The sequence below is a fragment of the Trachinotus anak genome, unplaced genomic scaffold (assembly GCF_046630095.1).
Source record: "Trachinotus anak isolate AG129_WGS33_773 ecotype Australia unplaced genomic scaffold, CSIRO_AGI_Tana_v1 ptg000013l, whole genome shotgun sequence".
NCBI lineage: Eukaryota > Metazoa > Chordata > Actinopteri > Carangiformes > Carangidae > Trachinotus > Trachinotus anak.
The window spans coordinates 28,290,997-28,309,751 of NW_027273864.1; the positions used below are offsets into that span (position 1 = coordinate 28,290,997).

General features: G+C 40.4%; 3 protein-coding genes and 1 long non-coding RNA gene across 5 annotated transcripts in view; 1 reads left to right on the top strand and 3 right to left on the bottom strand.

Moving 5' to 3' along the window:
* The window catches only part of LOC139630596 (uncharacterized), a 71,715-nt gene that overhangs the window by 9,952 nt on the left and 43,008 nt on the right, over positions 1-18,755 (top strand). The window contains exons 3-6 of one of the 2 annotated variants that reach the window (XR_011693183.1): positions 29-79; positions 2,289-2,352; positions 6,178-6,228; positions 17,842-17,892. This is a non-coding gene — a long non-coding RNA (uncharacterized lncRNA). The remainder of the gene's footprint in view (positions 1-28; positions 80-2,288; positions 2,353-6,177; positions 6,229-17,841; positions 17,893-18,755) is intronic. The other variant, XR_011693182.1, reaches the window with a different exon arrangement.
* LOC139630586 (odorant receptor 131-2-like) lies at positions 86-6,227 on the bottom strand. Its single transcript, XM_071494193.1, has 2 exons — positions 4,823-6,227; positions 86-3,093 (listed from the first exon to the last, which is right to left on the bottom strand). Exons 1-2 carry the CDS (start codon positions 5,150-5,152, stop codon positions 2,272-2,274), a joined length of 1,152 nt encoding a protein of 383 aa, XP_071350294.1. The 5' UTR covers positions 5,153-6,227; the 3' UTR covers positions 86-2,271.
* Positions 6,899-12,704, bottom strand: LOC139631318 (odorant receptor 131-2-like). Its single transcript, XM_071495475.1, has 3 exons — positions 12,530-12,704; positions 9,882-10,063; positions 6,899-9,301 (listed from the first exon to the last, which is right to left on the bottom strand). The coding sequence occupies exons 1-3, from the start codon at positions 12,702-12,704 to the stop codon at positions 8,429-8,431; spliced, it is 1,230 nt and encodes a 409-aa protein (XP_071351576.1). The 3' UTR covers positions 6,899-8,428.
* LOC139630587 (odorant receptor 131-2-like) lies at positions 13,903-17,835 on the bottom strand. Its single transcript, XM_071494195.1, has 2 exons — positions 16,109-17,835; positions 13,903-15,477 (listed from the first exon to the last, which is right to left on the bottom strand). Exons 1-2 carry the CDS (start codon positions 16,262-16,264, stop codon positions 14,656-14,658), a joined length of 978 nt encoding a protein of 325 aa, XP_071350296.1. The 5' UTR covers positions 16,265-17,835; the 3' UTR covers positions 13,903-14,655.

Genomic DNA, 18,755 nt, shown 5'->3' on the forward strand with positions numbered 1-18,755 from the left:
AAAGCTGTATTAATCTTTTCTTTTGTAGGCACTTGAGGGCAGCAGACTAGGAGCAAGATCAGCATTCATCTGGAGCCACGTAAGTCCAACATTCACTCTCTCTTGACTTTTGTGTGCTGTTTAGTGGTGGGCAGATATGAACAATGATACGAACAAGAGCTTTGCTGTTGTCAGGTGTGTGAATAAATGGGCATCAGTCACCTGAGGATTTGGAATTAGATCTGTCTGAGTTCTTCAACACAAAGCCAGTAAAGCGGAAGCAAGGGTTCATGTTACACACTGTGGTAGTTCGGAGAGAACTAATAGCAGGGTATTCAATCTGTTTAAAGGAGTGAGCATGTGCACTAGATTTCAAGGCCTAGCCAGTTCCACCAAACCTCATTCAAAGTCATATTTCTTCTTAGTTAGGTGGGATTGTGAAAGCTTTTCAGACCCTTACATGAGTGTGTATGTTCGCAGCAAGAGCTAGAGTAAGGTAGAGAGCTGTCCAACTGGTCTGAAAAATTCTGTTTAACTCGTCCTCATGTCCACAAATTTTACTGTGCACACATTATATTCTCCTAGGTTGTGGGTAAGTTTGTCCTTGTTCACACAGTTTGACTATCAAAGCTCAGTGACTTACAGAATTGGAACACTGAGTCTCAAAGTGGCAGGAGTACTTTCTGCCTTCTCTCCAAAAGTAAATTACATCAGAAAATCAGGAGGAAAACAGGAAGGAGGGTATTTTTTAAAATCGCTTCACAAGCAACATTTCTCACACCACAGACAAAAAATGTATATCAGTGTGTTCAGCAGAGTCTCCTGTCTCAGAAAATATAATGTTTTAGTTAATAGTAGTTACTAGTAGTAGTTAATAGTAGACTTTGATTAGCAAGCCTGAGTTTGTGAGGTGTGTCTCACCATAATCCCTGTTTTAACCAGGTAGAACTGGTTACCATCACTATGGCAACCATGAATTCAAATTTTAGACAGATCATAAGAATTAGAATTTTTACGCCTTGATTCAGTTTTTTCACAACCTTCATATTTTGTCTTTAATCTCAGTTCAAGTTTCATTTACATTTCAGGCCCTTCATAAAGTAATGCAGCTCAGTCTTTCTGCATGTACTTCATACACCATGACACACCTTTAAACATTTTTCACTGCTTACACTACAGTTTAAAATTTTCATCCCTTTCCCATTTTTCCATCTCTTCATACTACTTCAGCTGCTTCTTCATACAAACTCAAGCCCGCAACACAGTTTACCCTCATCTTGGGCAGAAGCAGCAATCCCACCTCAATTTCTTCAGAGATTGCAGTTTCTATTTTAGGGAAGAGCTCATAATTTCAACAGAAAGAGTCACTTTGAAGCAATAAATCCTGTGGTTAATTTTCAGATGCCCCCACGCTAATAGTAACAAAACTGCAGATTTGTTTTGTCCTTCCTGAAACTAACTCCTATTTTGGCAGTGCTGATATACCGTAGAGCTCACGGTGTTTAATGATGACTGACAAAAACGAATGCTGAACTTTGGAAAAAATAATTAATTGATTAATTTAGTGAAAGGAAACATTTACAAAGTGGCTTGATATGATTCACTTGGAACTATAACTGTGACAGGGAAGTAACAGACATGTCCAGCAAACAGTTGAAGGACAGAGTGGAGTCTTGGTTACAACAACAGCAACTCCAGAGGTATGTGGCAGGGATTAAAATCCATCACAGACAAAGGCAGACCCCCACCATGATGAGTGTCGATGCATCTTATTCTAGCTCGTCTGCTGGTGTGACTGGAATGAACATGTGTGTAGTTTGCTCTGATAGAATTCTGGGCCATGCTCATAAGGCCTAGGCTGACCGTCTCGCTCCTCTGTTCACAACTGAACCCAACCTCTCCCTGGTGCAGTCTGTGGCCCCAACATGCCTCTAGTGGTCCACTGCTGTCTCTGTACCTCACACACTCAAGGCAGACAACTTGTCAGATGAGCCTTTATAGACACAGGACTGAGCTGATTTTCCTCCCATCAGCCTCCTCAGTGTTAATCAGAGAAAAAAGTGTCACAGCAAAGTGTGTGAATACTTATGTCATGTGATATTTCCTTTTTAATAAATTCTGTTTTCACTTTGTCAATATGAGGAATTGAGTTTAGATCGATGAGGGAAAATGAATTTAAGTGACTGTTAGCATAACACTGCAACATAATAAAATGTGAAAAAAGTGAAGGGGTCTGGACACTTTCTGAATGCACTGTGCACAGTGTTTGTCAGAATATGGTTGGAGTAACTGTCACTGCTGTTTCACAGGAGGCATCATGTTTGGCACGGTGACATTTTGTGGGTGGCTGCTTGTGCTCGCTCCACAAAGCAGGTATTTTCTTACATATCTCTTGAAGGTCTGGTCCCGCAGTCCGTAAACAATGGGGCTAACAAACCGAGGCAGGATCTGGATAATGACATAGGAGGCAAATAATATGGGCAAGTGCTGTTTGGGCAGTAAGTAGAGGAGACCTTGTTCAAACATGGGTTTCACATAAGTAAGCATGCACAACAGCAACTGAAAACCATGGAGGAGAATAGTGTTTCTGGCTTTTTTAGAGTCTACAGTTGCTCCTTTGGCGGCAAACAGAATCCTGAAGTAAGTGTAAAAGAGTATGAGCCAAACCAAGACAAGACCAACAATGTGTGACACGTCCCTCTTCTTTAGGCTGTAGGCGGTTCTGAACACATAATCTCTGACACAAAACACTTTGAGGTGAAAGAAATGCAGAGGCTCCGTGGCCAGGAGGAAGAAGAGGTCTGGTAGGATAGAAAGTGAACTCGCAACCCAGATCAAACCAATCAGGATGTAGGTTTTCTTGACGGTGCAGATCAGGCCGTGACGGAGGGGGATGCAGACGGCGATGTAGCACTCGACTGCCATTCCAGCCAAGTTTAGTGGCGTGTTGAGGGTGGTGAGGATGGTAATGAGCAGCAGGATGAGGCATAAAGGTACATTGATAGTATACAGGGTGTAGCTGATGACATAGAGAAGAGTGGACAGGAACAGCTGTGTCATGTCATTTATCACCAGGTGGATGAACAGAATGTAACGAGAGCTCGAACTGAAGATCTGTAACGTAAAGGAAAAAAAGAAAAGAGAATCAAGCAAACAAATGAAGCACTACATGACATTAAAAGCAGACTATGCAGCGGAATAGACTCACAACAAGTAACAATAACAAACTTCATACTTAATAACAACAAAATATTTGAATTATTGTCTAATATAGGGATGGGAGTTATTAGGATTTTATTGATACCAATGTAATTATCTATTCCTTTAACGATTGCTAATCATTTTTCTGTGTGGGGGGGAAAAAGTAGGCCTGTGCAAATTTTTGCCAGACAGTTGCACCTGACACCTCAATGGCCCCACTACAATTCCCCCTCCTTTAAAACTGTTTGCTCCATCTGTCGATCTAAGCATAAGTCAGCCTACACAGAACAGAATGAGGTATAAACAATCAATATTTATTGAATAGAATATTTTCCATAGAATCTTAAGATAAGTGAATATTAACATTAACATAAATAAGTGAATGGGAAAAAAAATAAAATATAACCCTGAGGTTTTGCTCTGCTGCCTGGCAATTTACAGTCCTCATAATATTATACAATTAGTTTTGGCTTTACACTGTAAACACAAGCACTTAAACCTGTAGACTGTGCCTGCAGATATAATATTAATTAAATCTGATGAATCAGGCCGATTCAAACTGGTTCCCCCGATTTCCTTTGAAACACTTTCAAATTTAAATGACTCTTTCTACTGTGGGCCAGTTAATCAACATTTTAAATAAAATTTTTAATCAATAATCAATGTCTATCCATTACTTTTCATCTTGCATTGGCCCAGAGTTGGAACTAAACCTGAGAGACCAGATAATCATTGTGGCATGCTCGACGGGATTATCTTTTCTGAGCTGCCTTTTTTTAGACACCATTGGTGTTTGTCCATCGTCATACATAGGTGTATTTCACTCTGACTTTTATCAGGCACAGAGTCACAGGGCAGCCGTGGAAGTGGGAGGGAAGAGAGAGAGACGGACAGAGACACTGCTGTCACCGCAGTTCACTCATATCGTGTTTTGTCACTTTTTTCTGACTGGACGGATAGTTCCACTTTCCTCTCACCATAGCTGTAAACGTTAGCAAACATTAACAACCACTTTGGTACGAGGAGGTTCCTTGCTAATTTGTGGAGCCCTACGCAACTTACGTAGTGAGGGTTTACCGCTCAGCTCTGTAAACCATGCCGGAAAAGAATCGAAAGGCTCGGTGGCAAACAATTTGGAACCAGTTCTCGACTTCAACAGGTTCTCAGTTCTGATTCCTATAAAAGCCAAATTTACCCCAAATCTATGACCAATAGAAGAAAACGTCCCTTTGGGTCAGAGGTGGAAGTTTTCTGTACATAACAGCACATTTTACAGGATAATGTCTGCGTGATAAATAAGAAAGTCATTTAATGATCTGTTTCTACTGAATATGACTGATACTGTAAAACTAATAAACATTCAAAGCAGTGAGCCAGATCTTATGAATATCATACAATGGTGTCAATACATATGGTTTTGTCTTGGTTTTGCATTTTGTCTTTTCGATTTTTTATACAGTTTTATACAGTTATTCCTTTTTTTTTTTTTTTAACAACCTGCTATTATCCTAGATATTTAAATGTGGCACAGTACATCATGACCATTTTATCTCTTCTTGAAAACTGATGTGTTAAAGCTGTTAGAATTTATTCTAATTCCTGTTGTACATGCTGTATATAAAAACAATGCTGCACTTCAGACCTGGTGCTTTCTGAAGGTGTGGACCAGAGTACCATTGACATAGTTAATGGAGATGCAGAGAGCTGTGACAATCACATTCTTGGTCAAAGCTGTAGCGAAGGTGTCCCGCTGTCTCCCAGCTGCAGTAAAAGTGCCATTGACAGATGATAAATTCATGTCTAAAATGGCAGAGTTGTCCTTGTCTGAAAGAAGCACAGATACATCTATAGCTACACGAATATCTGTCATTAAAATTTCTAAATCACAGAAAAAGTACATGATATGCAGAATACATGCACACATATGACATGCATCAAGACAATATAATGATATACACAATGACACAGCCATTTGCAGCCCATGCAATATCAGTTCAATGCAAGAAAAGCAGTAAGCACGAAAAGAATGTTCATACCCAGTAGGACGTCACATAACATGTGGATGTTGATGCAATGAGTTTATATAGGTTGATAGATGTCATTTGAGATTATTGGTTGTGTATGTGTGTTAATGTTGGCATGTGTGTATCTTAAAGGAACAGTTTTATATTTTGGGAAATGTGCTAATTTGCTTTCTTTCCAAGAATGACATGAGTGTTTGTCAATTGAAATTTTGTTTCTTAAAGCAGCTACATCAACATTTTATAATGACATAAAATATCAATTTACAATGTGAAAACAGTGTGAAAAGTGTCTCTGGTAGTGCTGAACCTACAGAGAATTATCAGATGAGTCTGCAGCTTTATGGAGCTTTATATAGTTTCAGTCCATTGTTATAGTTTTCTGGCTTACAACTTAATTGATCTGTTTCACTTTCACAGCATTTTTCTGGCCACAGCTGGCAGATATTTTCAGAGAAACAGCTGTAAAAAGCAACTGTCCACTACCTGCTCCGCAGCAAACAGCAGACAGACATAGTTAGAGACCAGCTAGTCAATATAGTGGAACATTTAGCAGCTGAAGAGCCACATATTTCCCTCAGGAGTGGTGCAGACCAAAAACAGAACTAAAAGAGAGGGAATGTCAAGTGAATGGATAGCCAAATTAATTAATTAATTTTTTCTTCTTCTTTTTTTAAAAAACATTTTTCTAGATACAACATGTGAGCTTTAGAGATGGTGGTAGACTTTGCACAGCCATGCTGTTTCTCTCTGAGAGCAGTGTTTATGCTAAGCTTGGCTAACCAAATCCTGACTATAGCGCCATACTAGATCCACAGACTTTAGATTTGTGTCAGTCTTCTCATTTCACTCACACAAAGAAAATGAATAAGTGTATTCACAAAACTTGTTAAACTAACTGCTTTAAACCTGTGTTGTAATGAGGGATGAATACTGAAAACTGGTCCTAAAGCTGTATTAATCTTTTCTTTTGTAGGCACTTGAGGGCAGCAGACTAGGAGCAAGATCAGCATTCATCTGGAGCCACGTAAGTCCAACATTCACTCTCTCTTGACTTTTGTGTGCTGTTTAGTGGTGGGCAGATATGAACAATGATACGAACAAGAGCTTTGCTGTTGTCAGGTGTGTGAATAAATGGGCATCAGTCACCTGAGGATTTGGAATTAGATCTGTCTGAGTTCTTCAACACAAAGCCAGTAAAGCGGAAGCAAGGGTTCATGTTACACACTGTGGTAGTTCGGAGAGAACTAATAGCAGGGTATTCAATCTGTTTAAAGGAGTGAGCATGTGCACTAGATTTCAAGGCCTAGCCAGTTCCACCAAACCTCATTCAAAGTCATATTTCTTCTTAGTTAGGTGGGATTGTGAAAGCTTTTCAGACCCTTACATGAGTGTGTATGTTCGCAGCAAGAGCTAGAGTAAGGTAGAGAGCTGTCCAACTGGTCTGAAAAATTCTGTTTAACTCGTCCTCATGTGCACAAATTTTACTGTGCACACACTATATTCTCCTAGGTTGTGGGTAAGTTTGTCCTTGTTCACACAGTTTGACTATCAAAGCTCAGTGACTTACAGAATTGGAACACTGAGTCTCAAAGTGGCAGGAGTACTTTCTGCCTTCTCTCCAAAAGTAAATTACATCAGAAAATCAGGAGGAAGACAGGAAGGAGGGTATTTTTTAAAAACGCTTCACAAGCAACATTTCTCACACCACAGACAAAAAATGTATATCAGTGTGTTCAGCAGAGTCTCCTGTCTCAGAAAATATAATGTTTTAGTTAATAGTAGTTACTAGTAGTAGTTAATAGTAGACTTTGATTAGCAAGCCTGAGTTTGTGAGGTGTGTCTCACCATAATCCCTGTTTTAACCAGGTAGAACTGGTTACCATCACTATGGCAACCATGAATTCAAATTTTAGACAGATCATAAGAATTAGAATTTTTACGCCTTGATTCAGTTTTTTCACAACCTTCATATTTTGTCTTTAATCTCAGTTCAAGTTTCATTTACATTTCAGGCCCTTCATAAAGTAATGCAGCTCAGTCTTTCTGCATGTACTTCATACACCATGACACACCTTTAAACATTTTTCACTGCTTACACTACAGTTTAAAATTTTCATCCCTTTCCCATTTTTCCATCTCTTCATACTACTTCAGCTGCTTCTTCATACAAACTCAAGCCAGCAACACAGTTTACCCTCATCTTGGGCAGAAGCAGCAATCCCACCTCAATTTCTTCAGAGATTGCAGTTTCTATTTTAGGAAAGAGCTCATAATTTCAACAGAAAGAGTCACTTTGAAGCAATAAATCCTGTGGTTAATTTTCAGATGCCCCCACGCTAATAGTGACAAAACTGCAGATTTGTTTTGTCCTTCCTGAAACTAACTCCTATTTTGGCAGTGCTGATATACCGTAGAGCTCACGGTGTTTAATGATGACTGACAAAAACGAATGCTGAACTTTGGAAAAAATAATTAATTGATTAATTTAATGAAAGGAAACATTTACAAAGTGGCTTGATATGATTCACTTGGAACTATAACTGTGACAGGGAAGTAACAGACATGTCCAGCAAACAGTTGAAGGACAGAGTGGAGTCTTGGTTACAACAACAGCAACTCCAGAGGTATGTGGCAGGGATTAAAATCCATCACAGACAAAGGCAGACCCCCACCATGATGAGTGTCGATGCATCTTATTCTAGCTCGTCTGCTGGTGTGACTGGAATGAACATGTGTGTAGTTTGCTCTGATAGAATTCTGGGCCATGCTCATAAGGCCTAGGCTGACCGTCTCGCTCCTCTGTTCACAACTGAACCCAACCTCTCCCTGGTGCAGTCTGTGGCCCCAACATGCCTCTAGTGGTCCACTGCTGTCTCTGTACCTCACACACTCAAGGCAGACAACTTGTCAGATGAGCCTTTATAGACACAGGACTGAGCTGATTTTCCTCCCATCAGCCTCCTCAGTGTTAATCAGAGAAAAAAGTGTCACAGCAAAGTGTGTGAATACTTATGTCATGTGATATTTCAGTTTTTCCTTTTTAATAAATTCTGTTTTCACTTTGTCAATATGAGGAATTGAGTTTAGATCAATGAGGGAAAATGAATTTAAGTGACTGTTAGCTTAACACTGCAACATAATAAAATGTGAAAAAAGTGAAGGGGTCTGGACACTTTCTGAATGCACTGTGCACAGTGTTTGTCAGAATATGGTTGGAGTAACTGTCACTGCTGTTTCACAGGAGGCATCATGTTTGGCACGGTGACATTTTGTGGGTGGCTGCTTGTGCTCACTCCACAAAGCAGGTATTTTCTTACATATCTCTTGAAGGTCTGGTCCCGCAGTCCGTAAACAATGGGGCTAACAAACCGAGGCAGGATCTGGGTAAATACATAGGAGGCAAATAATATGGACAAGTGCTGTTTGGGCAGTAAGTAGAGGAGACCTTGTTCAAACATGGGTTTCACATAAGTAAGCATGCACAACAGCAACTGAAAACCATGGAGGAGAATAGTGTTTCTGGCTTTTTTAGAGTCTACAGTTGCTCCTTTGGCGGCAAACAGAATCCTGAAGTAAGTGTAAAAGAGTATGAGCCAAACCAAGACAAGACAAACAATGTCTGACAAATCCCTATTCCTTAGGCTGTGGATTCTTCTGAACACAACATCGCTGGTACATAATATTTTGGAGTGAAAGAAATGCAGAGGCTCCGTGGCCAGGAGGGTGAAGAGGTCTGGTAGGATAGAAAGTGAACTCGCAACCCAGATCAAACCAATCAGGATGTAGGTTTTCGTGACGGTGCAGATCAGTCCGTGACGGAGGGGGATGCAGACGGCGATGTAGCACTCGACTGCCATTCCAGCCAAGTTTAGTGGTGTGTTGAAGGTGGTGGGGACGGCAATGAGCAGCAGGATGAGGCATAAAGGTACATTGATAGTATACAGGGTGTAGCTGATGACATAGAGAAGAGCGGACAGGAACAGCTGTGTCATGTCATTTATCACCAGGTGGATGAACAGAATGTAACGAGGGCTCGAACTGAAGATCTGTAACGTAAAGGAAAAAAAGAAAAGAGAATCAAGCAAACAAACAAAGCACTACATGACATTAAAAGCAGACTATGCAGTGGAATAGACTCACAACAAGTAACAATAATATACTTCATAACTTCAAAATATTTGAATTACTTTGTAATGACAGCCTTAAATTTACCCCAAATCTATGACTAAAAGAAGAAAACTTCCCTTCCTGGCAGAGGTGGAATGATAAATGAGAAAATCATTTAAAGGCTTTTACTGAATATCATTGATTGATGCTTAAAATAGCAAAGATTAAACTAATAAACATTAGAAGCAGGGAGCCAGATTATATGAATTTTATCCAGTGGTGCCAATACATGTGGTTTTCTCTGGGAGAAACATTTTGTATTTTCAAACTTTTTTTTTAACATGAATCCTTTTTTATAACATGCTATTATCCTGGATATTTAAATGGGGCACTATTGTCCAGTGTATCTCATTCCCTTTTTTTGGAAAACTGATTTGTTAAAGCTGTTGAAACAATATTTTATATTATATTATTTATAGCATGTTAGAATTTCCCTCCTCTGCTGTCTCCTAATTCCTCTTTTGTGCTCACACATACTGTATAAAATAAGAACAATGCTGAACTTCAGACCTGGTGCTTTCTGAAGGTGTGGACCAGAGTACCATTGATGTAGTTAATTGAGATGCAGAGAGCTGTGACAATCACATTTTTGGTAACAGCTCCAGCAAAGGTGTCCCGCTGTCTCCCAGCTGCAGTAAAAGTGCCATTGACAGATGATAAATTCATGTCTGAAATGGCAGAGTTGTCCTTGTCTGAAAGAAGCACAGACAATACTTAAGGTCATACTGTACCCGCCACAGTGTGAGGTTTAAAAAGAGTTTATGACAGTCCAGGAAAGTTTCAAAATTAAGGGAAATGCTGAGCTTTGAAAATCTTTGTACTAATCCAAGGAATAAAACGTAGATTTAACATTAATTTGAAACATTATTTGTAATTTCTGGCCTCTTTGGGGAAGTGTGTTCTGTCTTTTTCACAAATTGTTTAACTTATCCTGACACTGTATCAGCTATTTCAGAGCAGATGGTAAAGCTAGTGTTTATTTTTGCCTGGGGTAATAGTTAAGCATAGTTTCCTTAGACCATGACTAGGTAATTGTCCCATGTCTAGAATTTTACAGAAGAAAACCCTTCTTTGCACTTGCCCTATTTGAGACCAGGGTGACAGACAGAGCAATTCAGCAATATCTCAGTAATTAATCTAAAACACAGAAAATGTCCATGATAAATAAATACATATGACATGCAGCAATACAGTATAATGATATAGACAATGACAGTTCAATCAGTTCGATGCAATAATAGCAGTACGCATAAAAGAAAATGCTCATACCCAGTAGGACGTCACATAACATATGGATGTTGATGCAATGAGTTTATATAGGTTGATACATGTCCTTTGAGATTATTGGTTGTGTATGTGTGTTCATGTTGGCATGTGTGTATCTTAAAGGAACAGTTTTATATTTTGGGAAATATGCTAATTTGCTTTCTTTCCAAGAATGAGATGAGTGTTTGTCAATTGAATTTTGTTTCTTAAAGCAGCTACATCAATATTTTTTAATGACATAAAATATCAATTGACAATGTGAAAACAGTTTAAACGAGTGAGCATGTGCACTAGATTTCAAGGCCTAGCCAGTTCCACCAAACCTCATTCAAAGTCATATTTCTTCTTAGTTAGGCTGGATTGTGAAAGCTTTTCAGACCCTTACATGAGTGTGTATGTTCGCAGCAAGAGCTAGAGTAAGGTAGAGAGCTGTCCAACTGGTCTGAAAAATTCTGTTTAACTCGTCCTCATGTCCACAAATTTTACTGTGCACACATTATATTCTCCTAGGTTGTGGGTAAGTTTGTCCTTGTTCACACAGTTTGACTACCAAAGCTCAGTGACTTACAGAATTGGAACACTGAGTCTCAAAGTGGCAGGATTACTTTCTACTTTCTCTCCAAAAGTAAATTACATCAGAAAATCAGGAGGAAAACAGGAAGGAGGGTATTTTTTAAAATCGCTTCACAAGCAACATTTCTCACACCACAGACAAAAAATGTACATCAGTGTGTTCAGCAGAGTCTCCTGTCTCAGAAAATATAATGTTTTAGTTAATAGTAGTCTTTGACTAGCAAGCCTGAGTTTGCGAGGTGTGTCTCACCATAATCCCTGTTTTAACCAGGTAAAACTAAGCAGCTACCATCACTATGGCAACCATTCATTCAAATTTTAGACAGAATTACAATTACAAGAATTTGAATTTTTGCACCTTGATTCAGTTTTTCACAACCTTCAATCTCCGCATGGTGTCCTGTCAGAACAGTTGTGATCACTCTGATGTTTGATAATGCCAATCAGGAACCAGCACAGTTATGTCCATGCCACTCATTTATTTTAGATTCAGAATATGGCATAAAACACACAGTAAATTCTAATCCAATAAAGGAAATATCAATATAATATCATGATGCAATCCAGAACACACATTACTGGAGAACAATGTACGCTGATAAAGCGTCTAACAAATGAGCGACGGTCCATTAATCCCCATGTTGGTCTCCCACACAGTAAATTATAAGTTACAAAACATCCTGATCGGATGATAAGAACTTGTAACTGGCACCGACGACACCGTCACACATAAACGAACCAGACATGACCGTCAGAAGATAAATATGAATGAACGGTGACAGTATTACATGTCATCAATAATAAACAAAACAGCTCAGATACTTACATTCTTATGGACTCACATACAAGCAATCAGAACACAGGATGAAAGTCATAATAGTCCCAGCTATTATCATATAATCCAAACTGCGATGGCTCCACTTCCCCGACTCTCATCGTTCTCCTCCTTAGCGCATTCACAAACAATTGATCAGCCAGGCGATCGGAGACTCGATTGGCGTGGAGCACCGCACCACGCGAGCACCACATGCGCAGGGATGCTGATCATCAATGAACTAGGTGACCTTCTGTACAGCCGCCCCCAATTTGCAGAGCAAATTGAATCAGTTGAAGGTCAGCCAGGAACATCTTGAGGAAGTGCAGGGAGTCTGATGAGCCGAGCAACTGGACGTGTGTACATCAGCAGATCAAGATGTACAGCATGAGTCCTGAGACACTTGAATACTATCCCCCATCTCTTCTCTGCGTCGCCCCATCTTACAAGGTATGGTCCGAAGCAATCCATACCTGTGGAGTAGAACGCTAGACCGTGGAGTCACAAGCTGGATTATGGAAGGTCAGCCATTTTGGGGATGAGTGGACTGCTGCGCCATCGGCGACATTCTGGACGGTGATATTGATGTTTCCAGACAGCCTCCCTTCTGCAAAGGATCCAGAACTGTCTGCGTAGCTCAGCAAAGACTCTCTCTGGTCCTTGGTGGGCAAGCCGACCATCGAAGTCCTGAATGACCAGTTTGGTGACGTGATGATGGGGATCGAGTACGATTGGATGTAGAGTGTCTTGATTAAGCTCATCGCATCTGCGAAGGCGACCCCCGCCACGGATCAACTGAGCTTCATTGTCCTACTCAGGTGCCAATGTAAGTAATCGGCTGCTGTTAGGGACTGGTTTCTGGGAGGCCAGGAGAGCAAACACTTCCAGAAAACTGTCTTTCTGCACTTTCCTGAAGAGTGCAAGTTCAGCCTGTCTGTAGTTGTCAGCTGTTGGACTTGAAGAAGTGGCCACCCCGTTACCTGCCTGGACTGAGGCTTAAAGCAGCTCCTTGAAGTTGTTGAAGGTGCTAGGATCAGGCAAAGGTTTATCAGCAATCACGGAGACATGTCCACAGAAGTTAGCTTTACGTAGTTCAGCTGGCTCCTCTGACAGGGAGATGTCTGGAGAGGCTGGCCAGGATGATTCATTCTGCCATAAGAATAGAGGTCCATAGCTCCACCGGTTGTGATCAAGGAGCTGTGACAACACCAGCCCTCTGGTTATGTCATCAGCAGGGTTGTCTCCAGAACTGACGTACCTCCAAGGACTGTCCTCAGTCAGCTCTTGAATATCAGCAACTGTGGACCCGACAAATACCTTGTAGCGGCAAGATTGTGACTGCAGCCACTTCAGGACTGGACCGCACCACGTGAGCACCACATGCGCAGGGATTCTGATCATCAATGAACTGGGTGACCTTCTGTACAATGACACACCTTTAAATTTTTTTCGCTGCTTACACTACAGTTTTAAATTTTCATCCCTTTCCCATTTTTCCATCTCTTCATACTACTTCAGCTGCTTCTTCATACAAACTCAAGCCAGCAACACAGTTTACCCTCAGCTTGGGCAGAAGCAGCAATCCCGCCTCAGTTTCTTCAGAAATTGCAGTTTCTATTTTAGGGAAGAGCTCATAATTTCAACAGAAAGAGTCACTTATTTTCTAGGGCAAATTTTTGTGTTTTTAGGAGTTTGAAGGTTTGAAGCAATAAATCCTGTGGTTAATTTTCAGATGCCCCCACGCTAATAGTAACAAAACTGCAGATTTGTTTTGTCCTTCCTGAAACTAACTCCTATTTTGGCAGTGCTGATATACCGTAGAGCTCACGGTGTTTAATGATGACTGACAAAAACGAATGCTGAACTTTGGAAAAAATAATTAATTGATTAATTTAATGAAAGGAAACATTTACAAAGTGGCTTGATATGATTCACCTGGAACTATAACTGTGACAGGGAAGTAACAGACATGTCCAGCAAACAGTTGAAGGACAGAGTGGAGTCTTGGTTACAACAACAGCAACTCCAGAGGTATGTGGCAGGGATTAAAATCCATCACAGACAAAGGCAGACCCCCACCATGATGAGTGTCGATGCATCTTATTCTAGCTCGTCTGCTGGTGTGACTGGAATGAACATGTGTGTAGTTTGCTCTGATAGAATTCTGGGCCATGCTCATAAGGCCTAGGCTGACCGTCTCGCTCCTCTGTTCACAACTGAACCCAACCTCTCCCTGGTGCAGTCTGTGGCCCCAACATGCCTCTAGTGGTCCACTGCTGTCTCTGTACCTCACACACTCAAGGCAGACAACTTGTCAGATGAGCCTTTATAGACACAGGACTGAGCTGATTTTCCTCCCATCAGCCTCCTCAGTGTTAATCAGAGAAAAAAGTGTCACAGCAAAGTGTGTGAATACTTATGTCATGTGATATTTCAGTTTTTCCTTTTTAATAAATTCTGTTTTCACTTTGTCAATATGAGGAATTGAGTTTAGATCGATGAGGGAAAATGAATTTAAGTGACTGTTAGCATAACACTGCAACATAATAAAATGTGAAAAAAGTGAAGGGGTCTGGACACTTTCTGAATGCACTGTGCACAGTGTTTGTCAGAATATGGTTGGAGTAACTGTCACTGCTGTTTCACAGGAGGCATCATGTTTGGCACAGTGACATTTTGTGGTTGGCTGCTTGTGCTCACTCCACAAAGCAGGTATTTTCTTACATATCTCTTGAAGGTCTGGTCCCGCAGTCCGTAAACAATGGGGCTAACAAAGCGAGGCAGGATCTGGACAATGACATAGGAGGCAAATAATATGGACAAGTGCTGTTTGGGCAGTAAGTAGAGGAGACCTTGTTCAAACATGGGTCTCACATAAGTAAGCATGCACAACAGCAACTGAAAACCATGGAGGAGAATAGTATTTCTGGCTTTTTTAGAGTCTACAGTTGCTCCTTTGGCGGCAAACAGAATCCTGAAGTAAGTGTAAAAGAGTATGAGCCAAACCAAGACAAGACAAACTATGTCTGACAAATCCCTATTCCTTAGGCTGTAGGCGGTTCTGAACACAACATCGCTGGTACATAATATTTTGGAGTGAAAAAAATGCAGAGACTCTGTTGCCAGGAGGATGAAGAGGTCTGGTAGGATAGAAAGTGAACTCGCAACCCAGATCAAACCAATCAGGATGTAGGTTTTCGTGACGGTGCAGATCAGTCCGTGACGGAGGGGGATGCAGACGGCGATGTAGCACTCGACTGCCATTCCAGCCAAGTTTAGTGGTGTGTTGAGGGTGGTGGGGACGGCAATGAGCAGCAGGATGAGGCAGAAAGGTACATTGATAGAATACAGGGTGTAGCTGATGACATAGAGAAGAGCGGACAGGAACAGCTGTGTCATGTCATTTATCACCAGGTGGATGAACAGAATGTAACGAGGGCTCGAACTGAAGATCTGTAACGTAAAGGAAAAAAAGAAAAGAGAATCAAGCAAACAAACAAAGCACTACATGACATTAAAAGCAGACTATGCAGTGAAATGAACTCACAACAAGTAACAATAATATACTTCATAACTTCAAAATATTTGAATTACTTTGTAATGACAGCCTTAAATTTACCCCAAATCTATGACTAATAGAAGAAAACTTCCCTTCCTGGCAGAGGTGGAATGATAAATGAGAAAATCATTTAAAGGCTTTTACTGAATATCATTGATTGATGCTTAAAATAGCAAAGATTAAACTAATAAACATTAGAAGCAGGGAGCCAGATTATATGAATTTTATCCAGTGGTGCCAATACATGTGGTTTTCTCTGGGAGAAACATTTTGTATTTTCAAACTTTTTTTTTAACATGAATCCTTTTTTATAACATGCTATTATCCTGGATATTTAAATGGGGCACTATTGTCCAGTGTATCTCATTCCCTTTTTTTGGAAAACTGATTTGTTAAAGCTGTTGAAACAATATTTTATATTATATTATTTATAGCATGTTAGAATTTCCCTCCTCTGCTGTCTCCTAATTCCTCTTTTGTGCTCACACATACTGTATAAAATAAGAACAACGCTGAACTTCAGACCTGGTGCTTTCTGAAGGTGTGGACCAGAGTACCATTGATGTAGTTAATGGAGATGCAGAGAGCTGTGACAATCACATTTTTGGTAACAGCTCCAGCGAAGGTGTCCCGCTGTCTCCCAGCTGCAGTAAAAGTGCCATTGACAGATGATAAATTCATGTCTGAAATGGCAGAGTTGTCCTTGTCTGAAAGAAGCACAGACAATACTTAAGGTCATACTGTACCCTCCACAGTGTGAGGTTTAAAAAGAGTTTATGACAGTCCAGGAAAGTTTCAAAATTAAGGGAAATGCTGAGCTTTGAAAATCTTTGTACTAATCCAAGGAATAAAACGTAGATTTAACATTAATTTGAAACATTATTTGTAATTTCTGGCCTCTTTGGGGAAGTGTGTTCTGTCTTTTTCACAAATTGTTTAACTTATCCTGACACTGTATCAGCTATTTCAGAGCAGATGGTAAAGCTAGTGTTTATTTTTGCCTGGGGTAATAGTTAAGCATAGTTTCCTTAGACCATGACTAGGTAATTGTCCCATGTCTAGAATTTTACAGAAGAAAACCCTTCTTTGCACTTGCCCTATTTGAGACCAGGGTGACAGACAGAGCAATTCAGCAATATCTCAGTAATTAATCTAAAACACAGAAAATGTCCATGATAAATAAATACATATGACATGCAGCAATACAGTATAATGATATAGACAATGACAGTTCAATCAGTTCGATGCAATAATAGCAGTACGCATAAAAGAAAATGCTCATACCCAGTAGGACGTCACATAACATATGGATGTTGATGCAATGAGTTTATATAGGTTGATACATGTCCTTTGAGATTATTGGTTGTGTATGTGTGTTCATGTTGGCATGTGTGTATCTTAAAGGAACAGTTTTATATTTTGGGAAATATGCTAATTTGCTTTCTTTCCAAGAATGAGATGAGTGTTTGTCAATTGAAATTTTGTGCCTTAAAGCAGCTACAATCATTACTTTTATCATGACATAATGTATCAACTGACAATGTGAAAACAGTGTGAAAGGTGTCTCTGGTAGTGCTGAACCTACAAAGAATTATCAGACTAATCTGCAGTTTTATGGGCTTTATAGAGCTTTATAGTGAATTTTGGCTCATTTTTTGGTCTCCTGGCCCACATCTTTATTGTTCTGGCTCACTCGCACCAATCTCATAGTGTTGTTTTCGGCCGCAGCAGGCACAATCTGTAAAATGTAACTGACCACTACTTGTTTAGCAGCAAACAGCAGATAGACCGTCTGGTGAACATAGTTCAGCAGCTCAAGAGCCAGATATTTCCTGCAGGAGTTGGTAGAGACCAAAAACAGAACCAAAAGAGAGGGAATGTTGGCCTTAGATTTATCAGGTGAACACAAACACATCTCTCCAAAAGGCAAATAGATAGACAAATGAATTTTCTTCATTACATTTTCTAGATACAACATGTTAATTAGTGAGCTTTAGAAGTAGTGGTACACTTTGCACAGCCATGCTAGCCCTTTCCCTCTGTGAGCAGTGCTAAGCTTGGCTAACCAAATTGACGACTACAGGGGCTTCCTTAATCCACACACTTAAGATTTGTGTTGATCTTATTTCCTTTCCAGTAAGAAAACACATAAACGTATTTCACACAACTTGTTAAACTAACTGCTTTAAACCTGTGTTGTAATGAGGGATGAATACTGAAAACTGGTCCTAAAGCTGTATTAATCTTTTCTTTTGTAGGCACTTGAGGGCAGCAGACCAGGAGCAAGATCAGCATTCATCTGGAGCCACGTAAGTCCAACATTCACTCTACTTCTCTCTTGACTTTTGTGTGCTGTTTAGTGGTGGGCAGATATGAACAATGATACGAACAAGAGCTTTGCTGTTGTCAGGTGTGTGAATAAATGGGCATCAGTCACCTGAGGATTTGGAATTAGATCTGTCTGAGTTCTTCAACACAAAACCAGTAAAGCGCAAGCAAGGGTTCATGTTATGCACCAGTTTAGTTCGGAGAGAACTAATAGCAGGGAATTCAAGTTATTTTTGATTGTGCACAGCTAAAAGAAATTACATGTAGCAACCTCTATGTGGGTCCACCACCTGCAGGGACAGGCATTAGGTTGGTATGTGAGGTAAGAAGGACAGCAGACCAGGTCAGAGGCCCAGGTGTGCTAATCGCTGGTGTCACAGACTAGCTCTAGGTATGTGGCGAGTGACCTGGAAAGGAGGCAGATATGTGCGGGAGATAGAGCAGTGCCAGCTACATATAGTTGGGCTCACCTCCACGCATAGCACTGACTCTGAAACCAAAACTCCTGGAGAGGGGCTGGACTTTTTCCTTTTCTAAGATTGCCCAGGTTCGAGATATCTGTTTATTGTGTGGGAAGGGGCACCATCTAGAGACTCTCTAGTTCTTCTCAGGGACTTCAACACTCATGTGGGCAATGATAAAGAAACCTGAAGGGGGTGATTAGGAGGAAGGGCCTGCCTGATCTGAATCTGAGTGGTGTTTTTTTGTTTGACCTCTATGCTAGACAAAGTTGGTTCATAGTTGTATGTAGTACCAGAACACTTTAGGCCTAAGATCATGCGTTTTAGACACTTGGGTGAAGAGAGGTGCAGAGCTGTCAACTTATAACACACTGGGGATGAAT